Source organism: Aquarana catesbeiana, linkage group LG03, assembly GCF_042186555.1.
Source record: "Aquarana catesbeiana isolate 2022-GZ linkage group LG03, ASM4218655v1, whole genome shotgun sequence".
NCBI lineage: Eukaryota > Metazoa > Chordata > Amphibia > Anura > Ranidae > Aquarana > Aquarana catesbeiana.
The window spans coordinates 984,891-1,010,190 of NC_133326.1; the positions used below are offsets into that span (position 1 = coordinate 984,891).

Consider the following 25,300-nt stretch of genomic DNA (forward strand, 5'->3'; position numbering starts at 1 on the left):
ACATGGATGGATGGAGACATGGATGGATGGATGGAGACATGGATGGATGGAGACATGGATGGATAGATGGAGACATGGATGAATGAATGGAGACTGTGACAGACTCACCCATGATAAAAGGCTTTTAAGGGAACATTACTCTTTGTGAGGTGTATGCCTGGGGACCCTTGGAGTGATGTTACTTTGGATTACGTATAACAGAATATAATATTCTTATTGCCTCCCCCTCCAGTATAACAGACTATAATGTTCCTCCATCACTTCTCACCCCCAGGAACTGTCATGGCGTCCTCCCGGTACTCCCACCTTGGATCCCTGAGTCGGCCTCCATTGAGGAGGTCCAAGCCCCCAATCCTGAGTGTTTATGACCTGGAGAAGATTCTCTACACCGGGAAGACGATCCGGAACCACGCCGATGAGGTTTGGCCAAAACTCTACTTAGGAAACCAGTAAGTCTTTCCACCCTTTCACTGCCACAGCCATTGTTGCCATATTTTTGCACACATGTTTAAAAGAATCATTTAGGCCTGAAGATTGCATAAAACCCCCAACCATGAGATCTTTTCTGAAGGCAGACGCCCTGGAGAATGAAATGGCGGTAGTTCCATTTTTTTATGTCTCACAATATTAGCCCAACGGTTTATGAAACCCAAAGTACACTAAAGGAAATTTTAGGTCACACAAACACAATAGATTACCCTTTGGTATGGTAAAATATGAAAGATGAGGTTACACCGAGTACATAGATACCCAACACGCCACACCGAGTACATAGATACCCAACACGCCACACCGAGTACATAGATACCCAACACGCCACACCGAGTACATAGATACCCAACACGCCACACCGAGTACATAGATACCCAACACGCCACACCGAGTACATAGATACCCAACACGCCGTGTGCGGTAAAATGTAATGTGTGAGCAGATATGTAACGCGTGCGGTGATATGTAACGTGTGCGGTGATATGTAACGCGTGCGGTGATATGTAACGTGTGCGGTGATATGTAACGTGTGAGCAGATATGTAACGTGTGCGGTGATATGTAACGTGTGCGGTGATATGTAACGTGTGAGCAGATATGTAACGTGTGCGGTGATATGTAACGTGTGCTGTGATATGTAACGTGTGCGGTGATATGTAACGTGTGCGGTGATATGTAACGTGTGAGCAGATATGTAACGTGTGCGGTGATATGTAACGTGTGCGGTGATATGTAACGTGTGCGGTGATATGTAACGTGTGCGGTGATATGTAACGTGTGCTGTGATATGTAACGTGTGTGTTGATATGTAACGTGTGCGGTGATATGTAACGTGTGCGGTGATATGTGACGTGTGTGTTGATATGTAACGTGTGCGGTGATATGTGACGTGTGCGGTGATATGTGATGTGTGCGGTGATATGTGACGTGTGCGGTGATATGTAACGTGTGCGGTGATATGTAACGTGTGCGGTGATATGTAACGTGTGCGGTGATATGTAACGTGTGCGGTGATATGTGATGTGTGCGGTGATATGTGACGTGTGTGTTGATATGTAACGTGTGCGGTGATATGTGACGTGTGCGGTGATATGTAACGTGTGCGGTGATATGTGATGTGTGCGGTGATATGTGACGTGTGCGGTGATATGTAACGTGTGTGTTGATATGTAACGTGTGCGGTGATATGTGACGTGTGCGGTGATATGTGACGTGTGCGGTGATATGTGACGTGTGCGGTGATATGTGACGTGTGCGGTGATATGTAACGTGTGCGGTGATATGTAACGCGTGCGGTGATATGTAACGTGTGCGGTGATATGTAACGTGTGAGCAGATATGTAACGTGTGCGGTGATATGTAACGTGTGCGGTGATATGTAACGTGTGAGCAGATATGTAACGTGTGCGGTGATATGTAACGTGTGCGGTGATATGTAACGTGTGAGCAGATATGTAACGTGTGCGGTGATATGTAACGTGTGCGGTGATATGTAACGTGTGAGCAGATATGTAACGTGTGCGGTGATATGTAACGTGTGCGGTGATATGTAACGTGTGCGGTGATATGTAACGTGTGAGCAGATATGTAACGTGTGCGGTGATATGTAACGTGTGCGGTGATATGTGATGTGTGCGGTGATATGTAACGTGTGCGGTGATATGTAACGTGTGCGGTGATATGTAACGTGTGCTGTGATATGTAACGTGTGTGTTGATATGTAACGTGTGCGGTGATATGTAACGTGTGCGGTGATATGTGACGTGTGCGGTGATATGTGACGTGTGTGTTGATATGTAACGTGTGCGGTGATATGTGACGTGTGCGGTGATATGTAACGTGTGCGGTGATATGTGATGTGTGCGGTGATATGTGACGTGTGTGTTGATATGTAACGTGTGCGGTGATATGTAACGTGTGCGGTGATATGTGACGTGTGCGGTGATATGTGACGTGTGCGGTGATATGTAACGTGTGCGGTGATATGTGACGTGTGCGGTGATATGTGATGTGTGCGGTGATATGTAACGTGTGCGGTGATATGTGACGTGTGCGGTGATATGTAACGTGTGCGGTGATATGTGACGTGTGCGGTGATATGTGACGTGTGCGGTGATATGTAACGTGTGCGGTGATATGTGACGTGTGCGGTGATATGTGATGTGTGCGGTGATATGTGACGTGTGCGGTGATATGTGACGTGTGCGGTGATATGTAACGTGTGCGGTGATATGTGATGTGTGCGGTGATATGTAACGTGTGCGGTGATATGTAACGTGTGCGGTGATATGTAACGTGTGCGGTGATATGTGATGTGTGCGGTGATATGTGACGTGTGTGTTGATATGTAACGTGTGCGGTGATATGTAACGTGTGCGGTGATATGTAACGTGTGCGGTGATATGTAACGTGTGCGGTGATATGTGACGTGTGCGGTGATATGTGATGTGTGCGGTGATATGTGACGTGTGCGGTGATATGTGATGTGTGCGGTGATATGTAACGTGTGCGGTGATATGTAACGTGTGCGGTGATATGTGATGTGTGCGGTGATATGTGACGTGTGTGTTGATATGTAACGTGTGCGGTGATATGTAACGTGTGCGGTGATATGTGACGTGTGCGGTGATATGTGACGTGTGCGGTGATATGTAACGTGTGCGGTGATATGTAACGCGTGCGGTGATATGTAACGTGTGAGCAGATATGTAACGTGTGCGGTGATATGTAACGTGTGCGGTGATATGTAACGTGTGAGCAGATATGTAACGTGTGCGGTGATATGTAACGTGTGCTGTGATATGTAACGTGTGCGGTGATATGTAACGTGTGCGGTGATATGTAACGTGTGAGCAGATATGTAACGTGTGCGGTGATATGTAACGTGTGCGGTGATATGTAACGTGTGCGGTGATATGTAACGTGTGCGGTGATATGTGACGTGTGCGGTGATATGTAACGTGTGCGGTGATATGTAACGTGTGCGGTGATATGTAACGTGTGCTGTGATATGTAACGTGTGTGTTGATATGTAACGTGTGCGGTGATATGTAACGTGTGCGGTGATATGTGACGTGTGCGGTGATATGTGACGTGTGTGTTGATATGTAACGTGTGCGGTGATATGTAACGTGTGCGGTGATATGTGACGTGTGCGGTGATATGTGACGTGTGCGGTGATATGTGACGTGTGCGGTGATATGTGACGTGTGCGGTGATATGTAACGTGTGCGGTGATATGTAACGTGTGCGGTGATATGTGACGTGTGCGGTGATATGTGACGTGTGCGGTGATATGTAACGTGTGCGGTGATATGTGACGTGTGCGGTGATATGTGACGTGTGCGGTGATATGTGACGTGTGCGGTGATATGTAACGTGTGCGGTGATATGTGACGTGTGCGGTGATATGTGATGTGTGCGGTGATATGTGACGTGTGCGGTGATATGTGACGTGTGCGGTGATATGTGACGTGTGCGTTGATATGTGACGTGTGCGTTGATATGTAACGTGTGCGGTGATATGTGACGTGTGCGGTGATATGTGACGTGTGCGGTGATATGTGACGTGTGCGGTGATATGTAACGTGTGCGGTGATATGTGACGTGTGCGGTGATATGTGACGTGTGCGGTGATATGTGACGTGTGCGGTGATATGTAACGTGTGCGGTGATATGTGACGTGTGCGGTGATATGTAACGTGTGCGGTGATATGTGACGTGTGCGGTGATATGTGACGTGTGCGGTGATATGTGACGTGTGCGGTGATATGTAACGTGTGCGGTGATATGTGACGTGTGCGGTGATATGTGACGTGTGCGGTGATATGTGACGTGTGCGGTGATATGTGACGTGTGCGGTGATATGTGACGTGTGCGGTGATATGTGACGTGTGCGGTGATATGTGACGTGTGCGGTGATATGTAACGTGTGCGGTGATATGTGACGTGTGCGGTGATATGTGACGTGTGCGGTGATATGTGACGTGTGCGGTGATATGTAACGTGTGCGGTGATATGTAACGTGTGCGGTGATATGTAACGTGTGCGGTGATATGTAACGTGTGCGGTGATATGTGACGTGTGCGGTGATATGTGACGTGTGCGGTGATATGTGATGTGTGCGGTGATATGTAACGTGTGCGGTGATATGTAACGTGTGCGGTGATATGTGACGTGTGCGGTGATATGTGACGTGTGCGGTGATATGTGACGTGTGCGGTGATATGTGACGTGTGCGGTGATATGTGACGTGTGCGGTGATATGTAACGTGTGCGGTGATATGTAACGTGTGCGGTGATATGTGAAGTTTGCGGTGATATGTAACGTGTGCGGTGATATGTAACGTGTGCGGTGATATGTGACGTGTGCGGTGATATGTGACGTGTGCGGTGATATGTGACGTGTGCGGTGATATGTAACGTGTGCGGTGATATGTGACGTGTGCGGTGATATGTGACGTGTGTGTTGATATGTAACGTGTGCGGTGATATGTAACGTGTGCGGTGATATGTGACGTGTGCGGTGATATGTAACGTGTGCGGTGATATGTGACGTGTGCGGTGATATGTGACGTGTGTGTTGATATGTAACGTGTGCGGTGATATGTGACGTGTGCGGTGATATGTAACGTGTGCGGTGATATGTAACGTGTGCGGTGATATGTAACGTGTGCGGTGATATGTGACGTGTGCGGTGATATGTGACGTGTGCGGTGATATGTAACGTGTGCGGTGATATGTGACGTGTGCGGTGATATGTGACGTGTGCGGTGATATGTGATGTGTGCGGTGATATGTAACGTGTGCGGTGATATGTGACGTGTGCGGTGATATGTAACGTGTGCGGTGATATGTAACGTGTGCGGTGATATGTAACGTGTGCGGTGATATGTAACGTGTGCGGTGATATGTGATGTGTGCGGTGATATGTGATGTGTGCGGTGATATGTGACGTGTGCGGTGATATGTGACGTGTGCGGTGATATGTGACGTGTGCGGTGATATGTAACGTGTGCGGTGATATGTAACGTGTGCGGTGATATGTGACGTGTGCGGTGATATGTGACGTGTGTGTTGATATGTAACGTGTGCGGTGATATGTAACGTGTGCGGTGATATGTAACGTGTGCGGTGATATGTAACGTGTGCGGTGATATGTGACGTGTGCGGTGATATGTGATGTGTGCGGTGATATGTAACGTGTGCGGTGATATGTGACGTGTGCGGTGATATGTAACGTGTGCGGTGATATGTAACGTGTGCGGTGATATGTAACGTGTGCGGTGATATGTGATGTGTGTGTTGATATGTAACGTGTGCGGTGATATGTGACGTGTGTGTTGATATGTAACGTGTGCGGTGATATGTGACGTGTGTGTTGATATGTAACGTGTGCGGTGATATGTGACGTGTGCGGTGATATGTGACGTGTGCGGTGATATCTGACGTGTGTGTTGATATGTAACGTGTGCGGTGATATGTGACGTGTGCGGTGATATGTAACGTGTGCGGTGATATGTGATGTGTGCGGTGATATGTGACGTGTGCGGTGATATGTAACGTGTGCGGTGATATGTAACGTGTGCGGTGATATGTGACGTGTGTGGTGATATGTAACGTGTGCGGTGATATGTGACGTGTGCGGTGATATGTAACGTGTGCGGTGATATGTGACGTGTGTGTTGATATGTAACGTGTGCGGTGATATGTGACGTGTGCGGTGATATGTAACGTGTGCGGTGATATGTAACGTGTGCGGTGATATGTGACGTGTGTGGTGATATGTAACGTGTGCGGTGATATGTGACGTGTGCGGTGATATGTGACGTGTGCGGTGATATGTGACGTGTGTGTTGATATGTAACGTGTGCGGTGATATGTGACGTGTGCGGTGATATGTAACGTGTGCGGTGATATGTGACGTGTGCGGTGATATGTGACGTGTGCGGTGATATGTGATGTGTGCGGTGATATGTGACGTGTGCGGTGATATGTGACGTGTGCGGTGATATGTAACGTGTGCGGTGATATGTGATGTGTGCGGTGATATGTAACGTGTGCGGTGATATGTGATGTGTGCGGTGATATGTGACGTGTGCGGTGATATGTGACGTGTGCGGTGATATGTGACGTGTGCGGTGATATGTAACGTGTGCGGTGATATGTGACGTGTGCGGTGATATGTGACGTGTGCAGTGATATGTAACGTGTGCGGTGATATGTGACGTGTGCGGTGATATGTGACGTGTGCGGTGATATGTGACGTGTGCGGTGATATGTAACGTGTGCGGTGATATGTGACGTGTGCGGTGATATGTAACGTGTGCGGTGATATGTGACGTGTGCGGTGATATGTAACGTGTGCGGTGATATGTGATGTGTGCGGTGATATGTGACGTGTGCGGTGATATGTGACGTGTGCGGTGATATGTAACGTGTGCGGTGATATGTGATGTGTGCGGTGATATGTGACGTGTGCAGTGATATGTGACGTGTGTGTTGATATGTGATGTGTGCGGTGATATGTGACGTGTGCAGTGATATGTAACGTGTGCGGTGATATGTGATGTGTGTGTTGATATGTAACGTGTGCGGTGATATGTGACGTGTGTGTTGATATGTAACGTGTGCGGTGATATGTAACGTGTGCGGTGATATGTGACGTGTGCGGTGATATGTAACGTGTGCGGTGATATGTGACGTGTGCGGTGATATGTAACGTGTGCGGTGATATGTGACGTGTGCGGTGATATGTAACGTGTGCGGTGATATGTGACGTGTGCGGTGATATGTGACGTGTGCGGTGATATGTAACGTGTGCGGTGATATGTGATGTGTGCGGTGATATGTGATGTGTGCGGTGATATGTAACGTGTGCGGTGATATGTGACGTGTGCGGTGATATGTAACGTGTGCGGTGATATGTAACGTGTGCGGTGATATGTGACGTGTGCGGTGATATGTGACGTGTGCGGTGATATGTGACGTGTGCGGTGATATGTAACGTGTGCGGTGATATGTGACGTGTGCGGTGATATGTGACGTGTGCGGTGATATGTGACGTGTGCGGTGATATGTAACGTGTGCGGTGATATGTGACGTGTGCGGTGATATGTGACGTGTGCGGTGATATGTGACGTGTGCGGTGATATGTAACGTGTGCGGTGATATGTGACGTGTGCGGTGATATGTGACGTGTGCGGTGATATGTAACGTGTGCGGTGATATGTGACGTGTGCGGTGATATGTAACGTGTGCGGTGATATGTGACGTGTGCGGTGATATGTGACGTGTGCGGTGATATGTAACGTGTGCGGTGATATGTGACGTGTGCGGTGATATGTGACGTGTGCGGTGATATGTGACGTGTGCGGTGATATGTAACGTGTGCGGTGATATGTGACGTGTGCGGTGATATGTGACGTGTGCGGTGATATGTGACGTGTGCGGTGATATGTGACGTGTGCGGTGATATGTGACGTGTGCGGTGATATGTAACGTGTGCGGTGATATGTAACGTGTGCGGTGATATGTGACGTGTGCGGTGATATGTAACGTGTGCGGTGATATGTGACGTGTGCGGTGATATGTGACGTGTGCGGTGATATGTAACGTGTGCGGTGATATGTGATGTGTGCGGTGATATGTGACGTGTGCGGTGATATGTAACGTGTGCGGTGATATGTAACGTGTGCGGTGATATGTGACGTGTGCGGTGATATGTAACGTGTGCGGTGATATGTGACGTGTGCGGTGATATGTAACGTGTGCGGTGATATGTGACGTGTGCGGTGATATGTAACGTGTGCGGTGATATGTGACGTGTGCGGTGATATGTAACGTGTGCGGTGATATGTGACGTGTGCGGTGATATGTAACGTGTGCGGTGATATGTGACGTGTGCGGTGATATGTGACGTGTGCGGTGATATGTGACGTGTGCGGTGATATGTGACGTGTGCGGTGATATGTAACGTGTGCGGTGATATGTGACGTGTGCGGTGATATGTAACGTGTGCGGTGATATGTGACGTGTGCGGTGATATGTGACGTGTGCGGTGATATGTAACGTGTGCGGTGATATGTGACGTGTGCGGTGATATGTAACGTGTGCGGTGATATGTGACGTGTGCGGTGATATGTGACGTGTGCGGTGATATGTGACGTGTGCGGTGATATGTAACGTGTGCGGTGATATGTGACGTGTGCGGTGATATGTAACGTGTGCGGTGATATGTGACGTGTGCGGTGATATGTGACGTGTGTGTTGATATGTAACGTGTGCGGTGATATGTAACGTGTGCGGTGATATGTAACGTGTGCGGTGATATGTGATGTGTGCGGTGATATGTGACGTGTGCGGTGATATGTGATGTGTGCGGTGATATGTAACGTGTGCGGTGATATGTGACGTGTGCGGTGATATGTAACGTGTGCGGTGATATGTAACGTGTGCGGTGATATGTAACGTGTGCGGTGATATGTGATGTGTGTGTTGATATGTAACGTGTGCGGTGATATGTGACGTGTGTGTTGATATGTAACGTGTGCGGTGATATGTGACGTGTGCGGTGATATGTAACGTGTGCGGTGATATGTGACGTGTGTGTTGATATGTAACGTGTGCGGTGATATGTGACGTGTGCGGTGATATGTAACGTGTGCGGTGATATGTAACGTGTGTGTTGATATGTAACGTGTGCGGTGATATGTGACGTGTGCGGTGATATGTAACGTGTGCGGTGATATGTAACGTGTGCGGTGATATGTAACGTGTGCGGTGATATGTGACGTGTGCGGTGATATGTAACGTGTGCGGTGATATGTAACATGTGCGGTGATATGTAACGTGTGCGGTGATATGTAACGTGTGCGGTGATATGTAACGTGTGCGGTGATATGTGACGTGTGCGGTGATATGTAACGTGTGCGGTGATATGTAACGTGTGCGGTGATATGTAACGTGTGCGGTGATATGTGACGTGTGCGGTGATATGTAACGTGTGCGGTGATATGTGACGTGTGCGGTGATATGTGACGTGTGCGGTGATATGTGACGTGTGTGTTGATATGTAACGTGTGCGGTGATATGTGACGTGTGCGGTGATATGTGACGTGTGCGGTGATATGTGATGTGTGCGGTGATATGTGACGTGTGCGGTGATATGTGACGTGTGCGGTGATATGTGACGTGTGCGGTGATATGTGATGTGTGCGGTGATATGTGATGTGTGCGGTGATATGTGACGTGTGCGGTGATATGTAACGTGTGCGGTGATATGTAACGTGTGCGGTGATATGTAACGTGTGCGGTGATATGTGACGTGTGCGGTGATATGTGACGTGTGTGTTGATATGTAACGTGTGCGGTGATATGTGACGTGTGCGGTGATATGTGACGTGTGCGGTGATATGTGATGTGTGCGGTGATATGTGACGTGTGCGGTGATATGTGATGTGTGCGGTGATATGTGATGTGTGCGGTGATATGTGACGTGTGCGGTGATATGTGATGTGTGCGGTGATATGTGACGTGTGCGGTGATATGTGATGTGTGCGGTGATATGTGATGTGTGCGGTGATATGTAACGTGTGCGGTGATATGTAACGTGTGCGGTGATATGTAACGTGTAGCCCATTCAATGTTTTGGGATGATTCAGTGTGATGCCAAAGGGTCAGCATGATGGCCAGGCAAATGGCATTTTCCAGGAGAGACAGAGATCCGTGCTTCTGGGTTAAAGCCCCTCCCCCACACAGTTAGTAAGCACCCCCAAGGAGCACACTTAACACTTTGATCGCCCCTGATGTTAACCCCTCCCCAGCCAGTGCCATTAGTACAGTGACAGTGCATATTTTTAGTACTGATCACTGTATTGGTCCACAAAGAGTGTTACTTCGTCTTCGATCTGTCCGCCACAATGTCGCAGTCCCACTAAAAATCGCTGATCACCGTCATTACTAGTTAAAAAAAATTCAATAAATAAAAATTCAATAAATCGATCCCATAGTTTGCAGATGTGATAACTTTCACACAAACCAATCAATATACAATTATTGGGATTTGTAGCAGAATTCATATTGGAATAAATTGATGAAGAAATTTGTTTTTTAACATTTTTTTATTTGATGTTTTATAGCAGAAAGAAAAAAATATAGTTTTTTTTTTTTGTTTATAGCGCAAAAAATAAGAACGACAGAGATGATCAAATATCACCAAAAGAAATTGTCAGTTAAAGAGACGCAGTGCAAACAAAACGCTCTGGTCATGAAGGGGGGCACATTTTTCGGAGGGCGAGGGGTTAATGATGATTTCCATCGCTCTGCATATTACACCCCCCGGATCTCAATGTTCTCCAAGAATTCTTCATACCCAATAAAAAGAAGAATGCAATACAGTGAAATCCCACTAGATGGCGGCAAATACCCGAAAATCAAATGTATTCATTTATTTTATTTATTATACAGCACTTTATATATATATATATTGTACAGTCACATCAGTCCCCTCCCCCCCCGGGTATATCTTCACATGGAAATAAAGGAGAAATACATAAAACGTCTTCTATATATTCCAACATGAGGATTATATTCTGAATAGAGAAAGAAAAGAATGAAATAAAAGGGAACCCCACTAGGTGGCGCTATACACTCAGATATAAAATGAAGCGATTGAATTCCAACCTTCCTCTTCATGTCACACTTGGATTTCGTTTTCGTTATATTTTAGTCTGATAAAATCTAATATCGGGTTTAGTTACATTGTAATCCATTATTTCAACGTTTCTCTAGAATGTCCAATCCGATTCTCTCTTCCGGGAGTAATAATAGAATAAAATGTGATTATTTCCGGTATGAAGGGCTCATCCTTCACTACAGGCGCAGATCGATCCGCTCTGATATAGAAGTTATAGATCACCCATTTCCATTTAGTTTTAGTTGGTTTTTTTTTAGTCATCTGAATTATTTTAGTTTTAGTCATATTTTAGTCGACAAAAATATTTCTGTAGATAAAATGAACTCTGCTGAGTACACAGAGCCAATAAATATCTGTTTCCTGGCCCGTGACGATGGGTTAGCTCCTCCTCTGGAACCCCCAGGACCGCCCCCTTCCTAGCCCCTCCCCCAGGGAAGTGGTCATGCTCCAGGCCACCTGTTGATTGCAGTTTCCCGCACGGGGCGGCTCACGTGCGTTTATATCCACATGATAGGAAATGCCCCGCCCAGCTCAGGATGCATGCTGGGTTTGCATACAGTCTGCAGTGGCAGGGAAATTAACCACTTCAGCCCCAGAAGATTTACCCCCCCCCCCTTCTTGACCAGGCCATTATTGGCGTCGCTGTCACTGAGTAATGCGCGGTCGTGCGACGCTGTACACAAACAAAATTTATATATTTTTTTCTTTTGGTGGTATTTGATCATCTCTGTGGTTTTATTTTTTGCGCTATAAACAAAAAAAGAGCGACAATTTTTGAGAAAAAAAATATAAATATATTTTTTACTTTATGCTATAAAATATTCAATAAAAAAATTTAAAAAATCTAATTTCTTCATCAATTTATTCCAATATATATTCTGCTACCAATCCCAATAAGTGTATAATGATTGGTTTGTGTGAAAGTCTACAAACTATGGGATCGATTTATGGAATTTTCTTTTTCTTTATTAATATTTTTACTAGTAATGGCGTCAATCAGTGATTTTTAGCAGGACTGCGACATTGCGGCGGACAAATCAGACACCAAGGGCGCACTTTTTCGGGACCAATACAGTGATCAGTGCTAAAAAAAAAAGCACTGTCACTGTACTAATGACACTGGCAGGGAAGGGGTTAACATCATGGGGCGATCAAAGGGTTAAGTGTGTCCCTAGGGGGTGCTTATTGTGTGGGGGATGGTCTGACTGCAGGAAGAGAGAGATCTGTGTTCTTGATTAGCAGAAATCACAGATCTCCCTTGTTTACAGACCGCCGTTCTGCCTCTCCTACGAACGATCGTCGGACCCACTGATTGGCTCCTGCTCGCCCCAGAGCCGACAACAGGAAACACGTACAGGTAGGTGATTGTAAACCCTCAGTGCATCCTATCCATTAAGGTGAAAAAACACCTGGCAGTGACCGCCCCCTCCCCCCCGTTTTACTCACCTGAGCCCTGGAATTCCCCCGCTGGAGACGCGCTCTTCCTCTGCCCGGGGTTCTCGGCTCCTGATTGGATAGATTGGTAGCAGCGAGGCCATTGGCTCCTGCTGCTGTCAATCAAATCCAATGATGCGGGCGCCAGGGGCAAATCCGGCATTCTGTGTCTATGGACTCGGGGGCGCTTCTCCTAGGGGGTTATCTGATGTGGGGAGGAGCCGCGAGAGCCGCCGGGGGACCCCAGAAGAGGAGGTTTGTTTTTGTTTTTTAAAACGAGGGTTTGCAACAGTCAATGTATTTGGGGCGGTCCTTAACCACTTCAATACCGGGGGGCACTGAGACACCTTCCCGCCCAGGCCAATGTTCAGCTTTCAGCGCTGTCGCAATTTGAATGACAATTGCGCGGTCATGTGACACTGTACCCAAACAAATTTTTTATCATTTTGTTCCCACAAATAGAGCTTTCTTTTGGTGGCATTTGATCACCTCTGCGGTTTTTATTTTTTGCGTAACAAACAAAAAAAGACCAAAAATTTCGAAAAAAAAACAAGTTTTTCTTTGTTTCTGTTAAAATTTTTTGTAAATAAGTACGCTTTCTCCTTCAATGATGGGCACTGATATGGCTGCACTGATGGGCACTGATAGGTGGCACTGATGGGCACTCATAGGCGGCACTGATGGGCACTGATATGGCTGCACTGATGGGCACTGATAGGTGGGCACTGATGGGCACTGATATGGCTGCACTGATGGGCACTGATAGGTGGCACTGGTATGCGGCACTGATGGGCACTCATAGGCGGCACTGATGGGCACTTGTAGGTGGCATTGATTGGTACATATGGGTGGCACTGATGGGTACTTATAAGTGGCACTGATGTGTGGCACTGATGGGCACTGATAGGTGGGCACTGATGGGCACTGACAGGTGGCACCAATGGGCAATGACAGGTGGCACTGCTAAAACATTGCTGGGCAGATCAGTGACATAATGGTGCCAATCAGTGCCCATTTGTGGGCACTGATTGGCACAGATTGGGCACATGTGGATGGCCATGGGGTACATACCTGGCCATCCATGTTGCCCCTTCCCTGGTGGTCCAGTGTGGTGATCTGAGGGGGGCTGCGCTGATAAACAATCAGACCCCCCCTGCCAGGAGAGCCGCCGATCGGCTCTCCTCTACTCGCGTCTGTCAGGCGCGAGTGAGGAAGAGCCGATCAACGGCTCTTCCCATTGACACCGTGATCAGCCGTGATTGGACACGGCTGATCACGTGGTAAAGAGCCTCCGCCGGAGGCTCTTTACAAAGATCGGTGTAGCGGTGTGTCAGGCTGACACACCGCTCCACCGATCGCCGCGATGCACGCCCCCGGGGGCGCGCTGCGGCATGTTATCCTGCTGGACGTCATATGACGCCCAGTCAGGATAACGGAACCACTTCCCGGACGTCAATCCGCTATAGGGCGGGCGGGAAGTGGTTAAGCGGTTAAAGGATAAGTTCTCCTTTTGACTAAAATAAATAAATGCGATTTTTTTCCTTTTTGCAGGTAAAAAAAAAATGTGCAATAATTATATTTTGTTGCAGGAGCCGGGAAAGCATTGCACCGGGATCAGCAGATGGGGGCGCCATGCCGGTCTCCTGCAGACTGTCAGTCTATCTGCTTCCTCCTACCAGAGGTGTAACTAGAATCTTCAGGGGCCCCGATACAAGAAACCATGAAGGGCCCCCTTGTTCCCTCTTCCCACTGATCCCGGGGCCCTTTACTCTCTTCATGGGGCCCTTTATTACGGCCCCGCGGGGGGCCTCCTTCCTACTTACTCCTCTATTGAATGGTCTAGATTAGGTTTAAGTGATTAGGGTGAAGTGTCCAAACTGTATTACACCCCCTGGTTTTTAAGATTGCATTTGGCAAACGACTGCCAGAGGGTATAATACTTTTTGTGTTTTTTGTAATTTTAGACATAAATACTAGAAGAGACAGCGCCACACCTACATTCTCCATCATCATCCTATTGCACTCCACCTAGGTGGGGGTGTACTTGTAGAGGCAGCAGTTCCCTTTTATTATATTATATATATTTTTTGTCTTTTTTGGTTTCTCTTGTGCGGATTTTTTCATATATTACTCCTTCCTACTGTCTTGGGGTCCCTCCCATGGTGGCGGAACTCCAGGGCCGAGTCACAAGTGCGACCTTTGTGACCCTGGTAGTTCCACCACTGGTGTTAGTTGTTTTTTATTCTGTTGTTTTGTTTTTTTTTTATAATTTTTTTACAATTTGAAGTTTTATAATTTTTTACATTTTTTTTAAGACCCCCATTGGGGGGCTTTGGTGAAATATGAGGGGTCTAAACAGATCCCCGATGTCTCACTTTTGAGACAAAGAGAGGGACCGAGCACAGAATGAATGAACAGGAATAGCTCTGTACAGAGGCTTCCCGTTCATTCATAAACTGAAGCATAGGAAACCGCTTACTATGCCTCAGCTATGAATGAGTAAAAAAAAAAAAAAAAAACACATTTGTGATCGATATGGATCACTGACTCTATTCATTAGGACAAGGAATGGGGCAGCTCCTTCCACGCTCTCTATCCTCACAGATCCCCCGCAGCAGCCCCAGGAGGTGTGAGGGGAAAACCCAGCAATACTGTGGGGGAGGGGTGAGGGGGCTAGGGAACCACACCGGGGCCCGGAGCAGCAGGACAGGGATAGGGAGGCGGCGACATGTAGAGGAACCAATGCCTTCCATTCCTCTCCTGCAGCGGCTACTTGGAGGGATTGGTTTATCTACATGCCTCTGCTCTCATATCCAGGCGTATGGGTGGGGGGGCCCCTGAATAGGAGGAGCATACAGCCTGGTCACAATGGTGACCCCTGTACATACATGCGACCCCTGCAAGCCGATACATGCTGACAGGAAGAATCAATGAGAACTTCATTGAGAACTACAAGCCAACAGCCGCTAAGACTTCTGGGACTTGTAGTTTTCCATTCACAGAACAGAAGTTTTTTTTTTAAATTGTGACCACTAGCAGGAGGAGAAGATCCCCCGCTGGCTGTCAAAGCGGGGGAGGGCGGATCGGGGGCCGGTCCTTTCATAACATGTTACACCCTGAATATGGGTAAGGTGAACTTATCCTTTAATTTGCATGGATTGCCTCAAGTGACAATGGATAAGGAAACGGGTGTGCAAATTTCAAAGCTTGTCACCCGGAAACAACAATAACTTTGATGTTTAACGCATTAAGAACGGCTTCTAGTTCAGAAGTGGAACCTGCCGGGTGTGTCATGGTTCTGGAGAAGTTGACTTTTGGTGGAGGCTTCAATAGACCCAGTACGAGGGCTGACGCATTCAGTCATCAACCATAAGAGCTTTGTGGTTCCACCACTGGAGGGTGGATGGAGCTTCCACACATACCTTCTGTAACATTCCCCATAATGGGAGGTTATTATTTGGTAAAACGATGGTCGACGCAGTTCAGTGAGTGACAAGAGGAAAGTCCGGACTGTGGCTGCAGTCTAATAAAAGGAAGCCGCCATCTTTTTGCTGAAGTCAGTAGAACTTCAGAGGGGCTCAGGAGGCCAAATCTTTTAGGCCAGGCTATAAACTTAACAGATCCCAGCGGAGGCGGCTCGGAGTTTCTTTTTACATGGTATCAAGTCCAGAGCCAGCTGTCTGCGGAAAGTCTTTGATGCGCTCAACCAGTCTCTTCCAGTGGGAGCCACGATAGCCTCCTGAGGGCTTGGGCTACAAACATCACAGGCTGGTGGGCCTGGAAGGCAGTTAGGTGAGAGTACAATAGAGAATTCAACCACCGAATCATTTCATTCATGACCAACAAATCAAGAAGAAAAAAAATCTTGAAAGATTACGCATAACAAATAAAATGGAATAGTGCCGGAGACACCAGAAGAACAGAATCTGGGAGTTTTCTTCCCATTTTCTCTAGAACCCAAGGCTTCAGGAGCTTCCCGGCCCATCTGGGTTTGAAGAAATCGAATGTGTACATACACACCAAAAGGTTTAAGATGGAGTCTGTCATGGTGACAGTTCAGTGGAAAGACCGGTTAGTGTCAGTCGACCTGGCTGACTTATACTCCCATGTACTGATCAGTGCAGAACACCAGACATCTGAGATCTCCGGTGGCCGGATGTCACCTCTAGTTCAGGCGTCAGTCATTTTTAGTATTGGCACAGCACCGAGAATCTTTTTGAAGATTATGTTGGCAGTGGTGGCGGTAATTCATCTTTGGGGATACGGCTCTACCACTACTTGGATGACATTTTTGATTGTCGCACATTCAAGCCTGGAACTGGCAAAGCATCACAACCTTGTCCTAGAAGTCCTTTCTAAGTTCGTTCGGCTAATAAACAAACAGGGAATGCAGTTAACCTCTTCTCAATCGATGAAGGATCTTGGAATAGTATTTGATACCCGAATAAGTCAAGTGGTTTTTTAAAATTGCAAAATTTCCAAAAAGAAAATTTGTGTACAAACAGTCATGGAGTCAGCATGTCAGTGAGGGATTGCATTGTCCCCATTGGGACCTTTTACACCGGCCATTCCAGTGGTGCCTTGGGCCACATTTCAGTTTGCCTTCCTCAGTCATGGGATGGGCTGTCTATGGATCAGAAGATTTTGGAACTTTGGACATCACCAGTGTGCCTCTTTTGGGACGTGCCAGGAGATAATAATAATTCTGACGTCAGATGGTAGTCTCTCTCTATAATCTGAGGAGACAGATGAAGGCCATTGGAGCCTTTCAGGATCTTCAGAATCCAATAGTGGATCAATTAGGCAAATCATTTTCTAATAATGAGTATCTCAGCCAGTAATGCCTCTATGGGGAATTCCAGCAATAGTCAACAGTTCTCAGGGGGACCCCACTGAACGTGCAGCTTCCGGTATTTGTAACAAGGTACAAAGGTGAAGACTCAGTGATACAAGATGGGCTCACAGTGCCATTGGATTTTCCACTGGTCTTTGTCTTCCTCCAGTGCCCTTGATTATGAAGGTGCTTCTGAAAATTCAGACAGAACACGTTCATGCCATACAGGTGCTTTCCACCTGCTGAGGAGGCCTTGGCTTTCACTGCTTCTCCAGATGTCATCAGCACTACCAATCCCATTTCTTAACAAACGAGATCTTTTATGCTAAAGTCAATGGCAGCACCCCAATCCAGTGAGACTACTTTTATTAGCCTGGCTATGGAATAGGCCGGACTAAAAGTGCAAGGATTTTCTTCCGAGGTGGTTCATATCTTGGTGAAGGCTACAAGATCATTCATGAATGCTACATATGAGAGGATATGAAGAAAGTTTGTTTTGTCTACTCAGCAAAAGATTTATCTCCTGTGTCCCCGGCTCTAGCCAATATCTTGGATGCTTTTACAATCAGCGTTAAAGGTTGGTCTGGCATACAACTCCATTAGAGAATGGATCTCTGCCTTATCCTCTTTCTTAGGCTGCAGATGGGCAGAATAGCCATTGACTAGATGCCTCATGCAGGCAGTAATCCATATACAAACCCAAAGGAAATGCTTGACGATAAGTATCTGAAAACAATTTTCCGTAATATTGTATGTATTCCAACATGATGATTACATTCTGAATAGAGAAAAATGAAAGGAAAGGAAATACTTGGGGCGCAGTAACCAATATTATTCAAGTTTCAGTACACTGAGTCTATCTGTTGTTGGAATACTGATGGCTTGCTATTGGTTGCTGCATTTGGCACATCGCTATTTCCTTATGGAATATTCTGATATTGGAAGTTGGAATTGATATTACGTATTTGACTGTAAAGTGACCGGACCCCGGCATTCTCCCGTCCCCACCGGGACTTCTAAATGCAAAATATTTCCCATCAACATCCATTGCAAAGAAAATGTAACGAGATTTATCCCCAGAGAGCAAATGTGAGGCTCCATCCTGAGGTCCGGAGATAAGACAGGAAATCCAGTCATATGATAATTATCTTCCAGTATCAATCACTTCCGCCATTACATCCCATCATCACACCCTATAATCACCTTCCATTATAACTTCCCACCACCGCCTCCCACCATCACCTCCCACCAATACCTCCAACCATCTCCTCCCACCATTACCTCCCACCATTACCCTCCACCACCACCTCCCACCATCTCCTCCCACCATTACTTACCACCATCTCATCCCACCATCACCTCCCACTATCTCATCCCACCATCACCTCCCACCACCGCCTCCCACCATCTCATCCCACCATCTCCTCCCACCATTACCTCCCACCACCGCCTCCCACCATCACCTCCCACCATCACCTCCCACCATTACCTCCCACCATGTCATCCCATCATCACACCCTATAATCGCCTTCCATTATAACCTCCCACCATCTCATCCCATCATCACCTCCCACCATCACCTCCCACCAATACCTCCAACCATCTCCTCCCACCATTACCTCCCACCATCTCCTACCACCATCTCATCCCACCATCATCTCCCACCATCTCCTCCCACCATTACTTACCACCATCTCATCCCACCATCACCTCCCACCATCTCATCCCACAATCACCTCCCACCATCTCCTCCCACCATTACCTCCCACCACTGCCTCCCACCATCTCCTCCCACCATTACTTACCACCATCTCATCCCACCATCACCTCCCACCATCTCATCCCACCATCTCCTCCCACCACTGCCTCCCACCATCACCTCCCACCATCTCCTCCCACCATTACCTCCCACCACCGCCTCCCACCTTCTCATCCCACCATCACCTCCCACCATTACCTCCCACCACGCCTCCCACCTTCTCATCCCACCATCACCACCCACCATCTCCTCCCACCATGTCATCCCATCATCACACCCTATAATCGCCTTTCATTATAACCTCCCACCATCTCATCCCATCATCACCTCCCACCATTACCTACCACCATCTCCCCCCACCATCTCCTCCCACCATTTTATTCCACCATCTCATCCCATCGTTACCTCCCACCATTACCTACCACCATCACCTCCCACCATCACCTACCACCATCCACATCTCAACCCACCATCATGCCCCACTATCACCTCCCACAATCTCATCCCACCATCACCTCCCAACATCTCCTCCCACCATCTCCTCCCACCGTCACCTCATCCCACCATCTCCTCCCACCTTCACCTCCCACCAGTATGAACAATTCCATTGACAGCAATGGGGTGTGACTTGTCATGCGATCTGGAACTGTCAAGTGAACGGGGGTTTAATCTTATCTTTTGGCAGTCTGATTCCTTTCTATGATATGATAATACAAACAACACTAATTACCGCTTCTCCTTCTTATGACTTTAGGGAGATCGCGGCCAATAAAGGGGAACTCCTCCAGCTGCGGATCACTCACATCCTGAACGCGGCTCATAGTCGCTGGAGAGGAGGAGAGGAATACTACCGCGGGATGAACATTCTGTACATGGGGATTGATGCTCAGGACAGCCCGATCTTCGACATGAGCGTTCACTTCCAGGCAGCTGCCGATTTCATCCATCGCGCCCTCAAGGAGAGAGGTGAGACGAGTCCTAGAGAAGACTTCCTATATGTCTGGGTTCCCCGGCCACATCCATGGTGGGGGTTTACTAAGACTGGAGCCCACAGAATCTGGTGCAGCTGTGCATGACAGCCAATCAGCTTCTAACTTCAGCTTGTTCAGTTAAGCTTGACAATAAAACCTGGAAGCTGAATGGATGAGCTGTGCCCGATTCTGTGTGCTCCAGTTTTAGCAAATCCCCCCATTATGACTCTAGACTTTCTTCTGTACATCTGTGATGTTTTTGTTACCTCTGTGGTAAATTGTAACCAACTTCAGCCCAAAAAAGCAAAGCTTTCCCCCCAAAGAGGTCACCCTGAGCCCCTAATGGACACAGGGTGATTTACACATAGGAGGGGCCGGGGGAGCTGGACCCAGAGTTTCCAGAGCTCTCCAAGGTGAGCTGAGTTCCACAAATCCCCCACCCAAAGTGACTCCCAGTTACAGAGCAAGAAAAATGTAGGAGCTCTCCACCACTTCCAATGTCTGCTTCTCCAAACTGACCTATAGGTGAAGGTGGGGGAGGAGGAGAGAGAGAGAGAGAGAGAGAGAGAGAGAGAGAGAGAAAGAGAGAGAGAGAAAGAGAGAGAGAGAGTCAGAGAGAGAGATGGGGGGAGAAAGATGGAAAAAAGAGCAATGTGGAGGAGAGTGATGGTGGTATGGGTAGAGAACATTAGGGGAGGAGAGTGATGAGGGTAGGAGAGCGATGAGGGGAGGAGAGCGATGAGGGGAAGAGAGCGATGAGGGGAAGAGAGCGATGAGGGGAAGAGAGCGATGAGGGGAGGAGAGCGATGAGGGGAGGAGAGCGATGAGGGGAGGAGAGCGATGAGGGGAGGAGAGCGATGAGTAGGAGTGTAAAGAGTGCTTTGTGCACTGGTGCGTAGTCATGTTAGAACAGGAAGGGGCCGTCCCCAAACTGTTCCCACAAAGTTGGGAGCATGAAATTGCCCAAAATGTCTTGGTATGCCGACGCCTTAGGAGTTCCCTTCACTGGAACTAAGGAGCCAAGCCCAGCCCCTGAAAAACAACCCCCCACACCATAATCCCCCCACCCCCCACACCATAATCCCTCCTCCACCAAATGATTTGGACCAGTGCACAAAGCAAGGTCCATAAAAGATATGGATAAGCGAGTTTGGGGTGAAGAAACTTGACTGGCCTGCACAGAGTCCTGACCTCAACCAGATAGGACAACTTTGGGATGAATTAGAGCAGAGACTGTGAGCCAGGCCTTCTCATCCAACATCAGTGCCTGACCTCACAAATGCTCTTCTGGAAGAATGGTCAAACATTCCTATAGACACCCTCCTAAACCTTGTGGACGGCCTTCCCAGAAGAGTTGAAGCTGTTATAGCCAACTCAATATTGAACCCTACGGACTAAGACTGGGATGCCATTAAAGTTTGTGTGTGTGTAAAGGCAGGCGTCCCAATACTTTTGGTAATATAGTGTGTGTCAAGTCTGATTTTGGTCAGAGTTAGACTTTAATTCTCTATTCTGATTGTCTGTAGGGAAGATCCTGGTGCACTGTGCGGTAGGAGTCAGCAGATCGGCCACATTGGTTCTCGCCTATCTAATGATCTACCAAAGAATGACTTTGGTTGAAGCCATTAACACCGTGAAGGACAAGCGAGGAATCATCCCTAACCGCGGATTTCTGCGTCAGTTATTGGACCTGGAGAGCAAACTGAGACCAAACCACTAAATAAAACTCAATACAGGAAGCTGGCCGCCATACACCGGGAGACTTTCCAGCAAATGTTCATGCCGAATGTCATAAAAACATTTGATTCTGGAATGAAGGAACTTTCTGGAAGGAAAATCACAATCACTGATAAAAACGAGTTTGAGAAATTGTTCCATCCCGCTCCTATGAATTGTCTTGTCAACGTCATCAACAACAAACGCCAATTTCACATCTGTGATTATAAAAAGCTCTTAAAGCAGAAATGTTTGAAGGAAAGTCTACCAATGTATGGCCGACTTCAGTGTATAGAGAGCGTAATCCAGCCAAGGCTCAGACTGGGCGTGCCGTGTGCAGCTCCCAAATCCATGAAGACGATTTATTTTGAAAACTGAACCTGAAACTATAATAACAGCAATATAAAAAGTATAGAGGACTGACATATTTCCTCTTTGGGGGAAATGCTTCTCCCGTCTCATGCAGCTCTGGGCAAAAGGAGTCTCCACAATTTCATTCAAAAACTGAGGTCTCTTGGCATTGTTGAGATTGTACGTTCCTGGATAGAATCCAGGTTATAGGAGGGCGTGTCCAGAGAGTAGGGATTAATGACGTCTCTTTTGATTGGTCTGGAGATGTGAGCAGGGTGTCCCCCAAGGATCTGTCCTGAGATCAATTCTGTGTAACTTGTCCATAAATGATATAGAGGATGGGATAAATAAGTCTCAGTGTTTTCTGAGGATACAAAGCTAAGGAGGACAATCACTTCACAGCAGGATATAGAAACTCTACAAGAGGACCTCAATATAATAATCACGGGGGGGGGCAACTATTTGGAAAATGAGGTCCAATGTAGAGAAATGTAAAGTAGTAAGAAATATATAAATACAAGATACTCTCTAGGGGGAGAACCTCTGGGGGATTCCTGGATGGAGAAAGATCTAACGGTCCTAGTAGATGACAATGCCAAGCTGCAGCAAGCAAGGCCAGCAGAATTTTAGTATGCATTATACATGGGATTTACTCCAGAGATAAAACTATAATTCTATTTGGGGGAGATTGAGATAAAAACTGTAATTCTATGAGGGGGGTTGACATAAAACTATTGTAGCAAGGTCCCGGGGGGCCCCAGAGGCTTAATGGTGACCTCAAGAGTTAGGGAAAGCTGACATCCTTCCTTGTAGAGTTTGTTACCAGGCATGGTGGGTGAGATACAAGAAGAAATGATGGGCGCCAGTCACTTTTGAATGCAAACAAGAGATTTATTGTCTCTTAACAGAACTGGGGGAGAGCTGGTTATGGCCAGGACACCCTTGAGTAGATGCAATAATTGGCAGGCTCCAAGACTTCTGTAGGTAGACAGCTATACAGTGGAAGGCCTCCAGCCAGATAACACTTCTGTATAGGTAGGACTACTGTCTCCTATGGCAGCTAATCTTGCAACAGTTGTACATAACTCCTGGTAACACAGAACAGTCCTTTACTTATCTCACAGTATCACACTGTAGGTCTTCAATCACTGAGCTCCTGGTCTCTCACTAGACTTTGGAGATCTCAGTCATCACCGGATCTCCTGAGCTCTTCCACAGCTATCCCGCAAAATACTCCTCAAGCGTCACCCCCGCTATCCTGCTGAGTCCCTGGCTTGGCACTTGCTGATGCTTTCCCACTTCTTCACTGTCCCCGGCTGGTGAGAAAACCGCTCAGGTACTTGCTCCAGCTCACTCACAGTAGTCTCCGGTAGTAAGATGGATGGTCCCTTAGTGGCAACAGCTTCCTTCCTCCTACCTTCGACCACAACTGGTTCCCCGTTGGCTGAACCTTCTCAACTCGTTTGGATTCCAATCCTGCAGTCCCAACCCTATGCTGCTTCTCCTGCTCCTGGATAGGCCTCAGGCAGCCTAGCAGCCCGATGTCCCCAAGATAAGCCTCAGGCTTCTGGCGACCCGGGGCGACATAACACACGTCCACCCAGACAGCCATCCAGGTGGCACAGAACTCCAATCACCTGACTCCAGATAAATAGGCTCTCCCAGCAGGCCAAGGGACTAAAAGAAACCCCCGCCAATTGGCTGAGACACCCCATCCATTCATGATCTGACCTTGCTAAGCCCCTGTCAATCTAATGTCACCAGCCACAGTGCCACCTAGTGACAGAAGAGAAAAGGTGCGTAATTCCAGCATTTAGGGAGGAATCAGTGTATCTTCTATCAATTAGCCAGGACAATTACTACCTGGCAAACTAAATTTGTTAGTGTCAGGGCTGGGCTCAGTCCTTCCTTCTCTGAGCTGGCCGCTTAGCTGTCGGCTAATTGCCAGCTCTCCACAGCTGTTGATGATATCCTGCTCGTCAGTCCTGCCTACTTAAGCCATCCAGTCCAGAGGATGTCTGCCTTCGCCTTGGTCAACATGACAAGAAACATCTTCTGCGTTCCTGTTTAAAGACTGGCTTTGCTAACATCCCTTCTGGCTCCAGATCCTGTATTTGCTGTTATACTACATTGATCCCTGACTTCTGGCTTGGCTAACCATCTGTTCCGGTTACTGAACTTTGGCTACATTTGTTCTTTTTACTTTTATTAGTAAACAAGTGTGATTTAACTATACTTCTGTCTCAGTCTGATTTCATGGTTTCTGACAGTTAGCAACCCTGTCTAAACCCCAGGGTGCTACACTATAATTCTACTACTTTATAAAAATCTATTCCATCCGCATCTAGAGTATTCCATCCAGTTCTGGTCACCAGTCCTCAGGAAGGATGTGCTGGTAATGGAGAGAGTCCAGAGAAGGGCAACAAAGCTAAAAAGGGGGCTGGAGGACCTCAGTTATGGGGGTTGGGGAAGTTCAGTTATGGGGGATGGAGGACCTAAGTTATGGGGCTGGGGGTGTTCAGTTATGGGGGATGGAGGAGCTCGGTTATGGGGGGATGGAAGACCTCAGTTATGGGGGATGGAGGAGCTCAGTTATGGGGGATGGAGGAGCTTGGTTATGGGGGATGAAAGACCTCAGTTATGGGGGATGGAGGAGCTCGGTTATGGGGGGATGGAGGAGCTTGGTAATGGGGGATGGAGGAGCTTGGTTATGGGGGGATGGAAGACCTCAGTTATGGGGGATGGAGGAGCTCAGTTATGGGGGATGGAGGAGCTCAGTTATGGGGGATGAAAGACCTCAGTTATGGGGGATGGAGGAGCTTGGTTATGGGGGGATGGAGGAGCTTGGTTATGGGGGATGGAGGAGCTTGGTTATGGGGGGGATGGAAGACCTCAGTTATGGGGGATGGAGGAGCTTGGTTATGGGGGGATGGAAGACCTCAGTTATGGGGGATGGAGGAGCTTGGTTATGGGGGGGATGGAAGACCTCAGTTATGGGGGATGGAGGAGCTTGGTTATGGGGGGGATGGAAGACCTCAGTTATGGGGG

The 25,300-nt window shown here is 47.6% G+C and overlaps 1 protein-coding gene across 1 annotated transcript; it reads left to right on the plus strand.

The window, feature by feature from the left end:
* Positions 1-274: 274 nt before the first annotated feature.
* DUSP26 (dual specificity phosphatase 26) lies at positions 275-24,487 on the plus strand (the record flags this gene model as incomplete). Its single annotated transcript, XM_073618229.1, is given in 3 exon segments — positions 275-449; positions 19,969-20,180; positions 21,712-24,487. Coding segments are annotated over 3 exon segments (573 nt in total). The 3' UTR covers positions 21,906-24,487.
* Between the last annotated feature and the right edge of the window lie 813 nt (positions 24,488-25,300).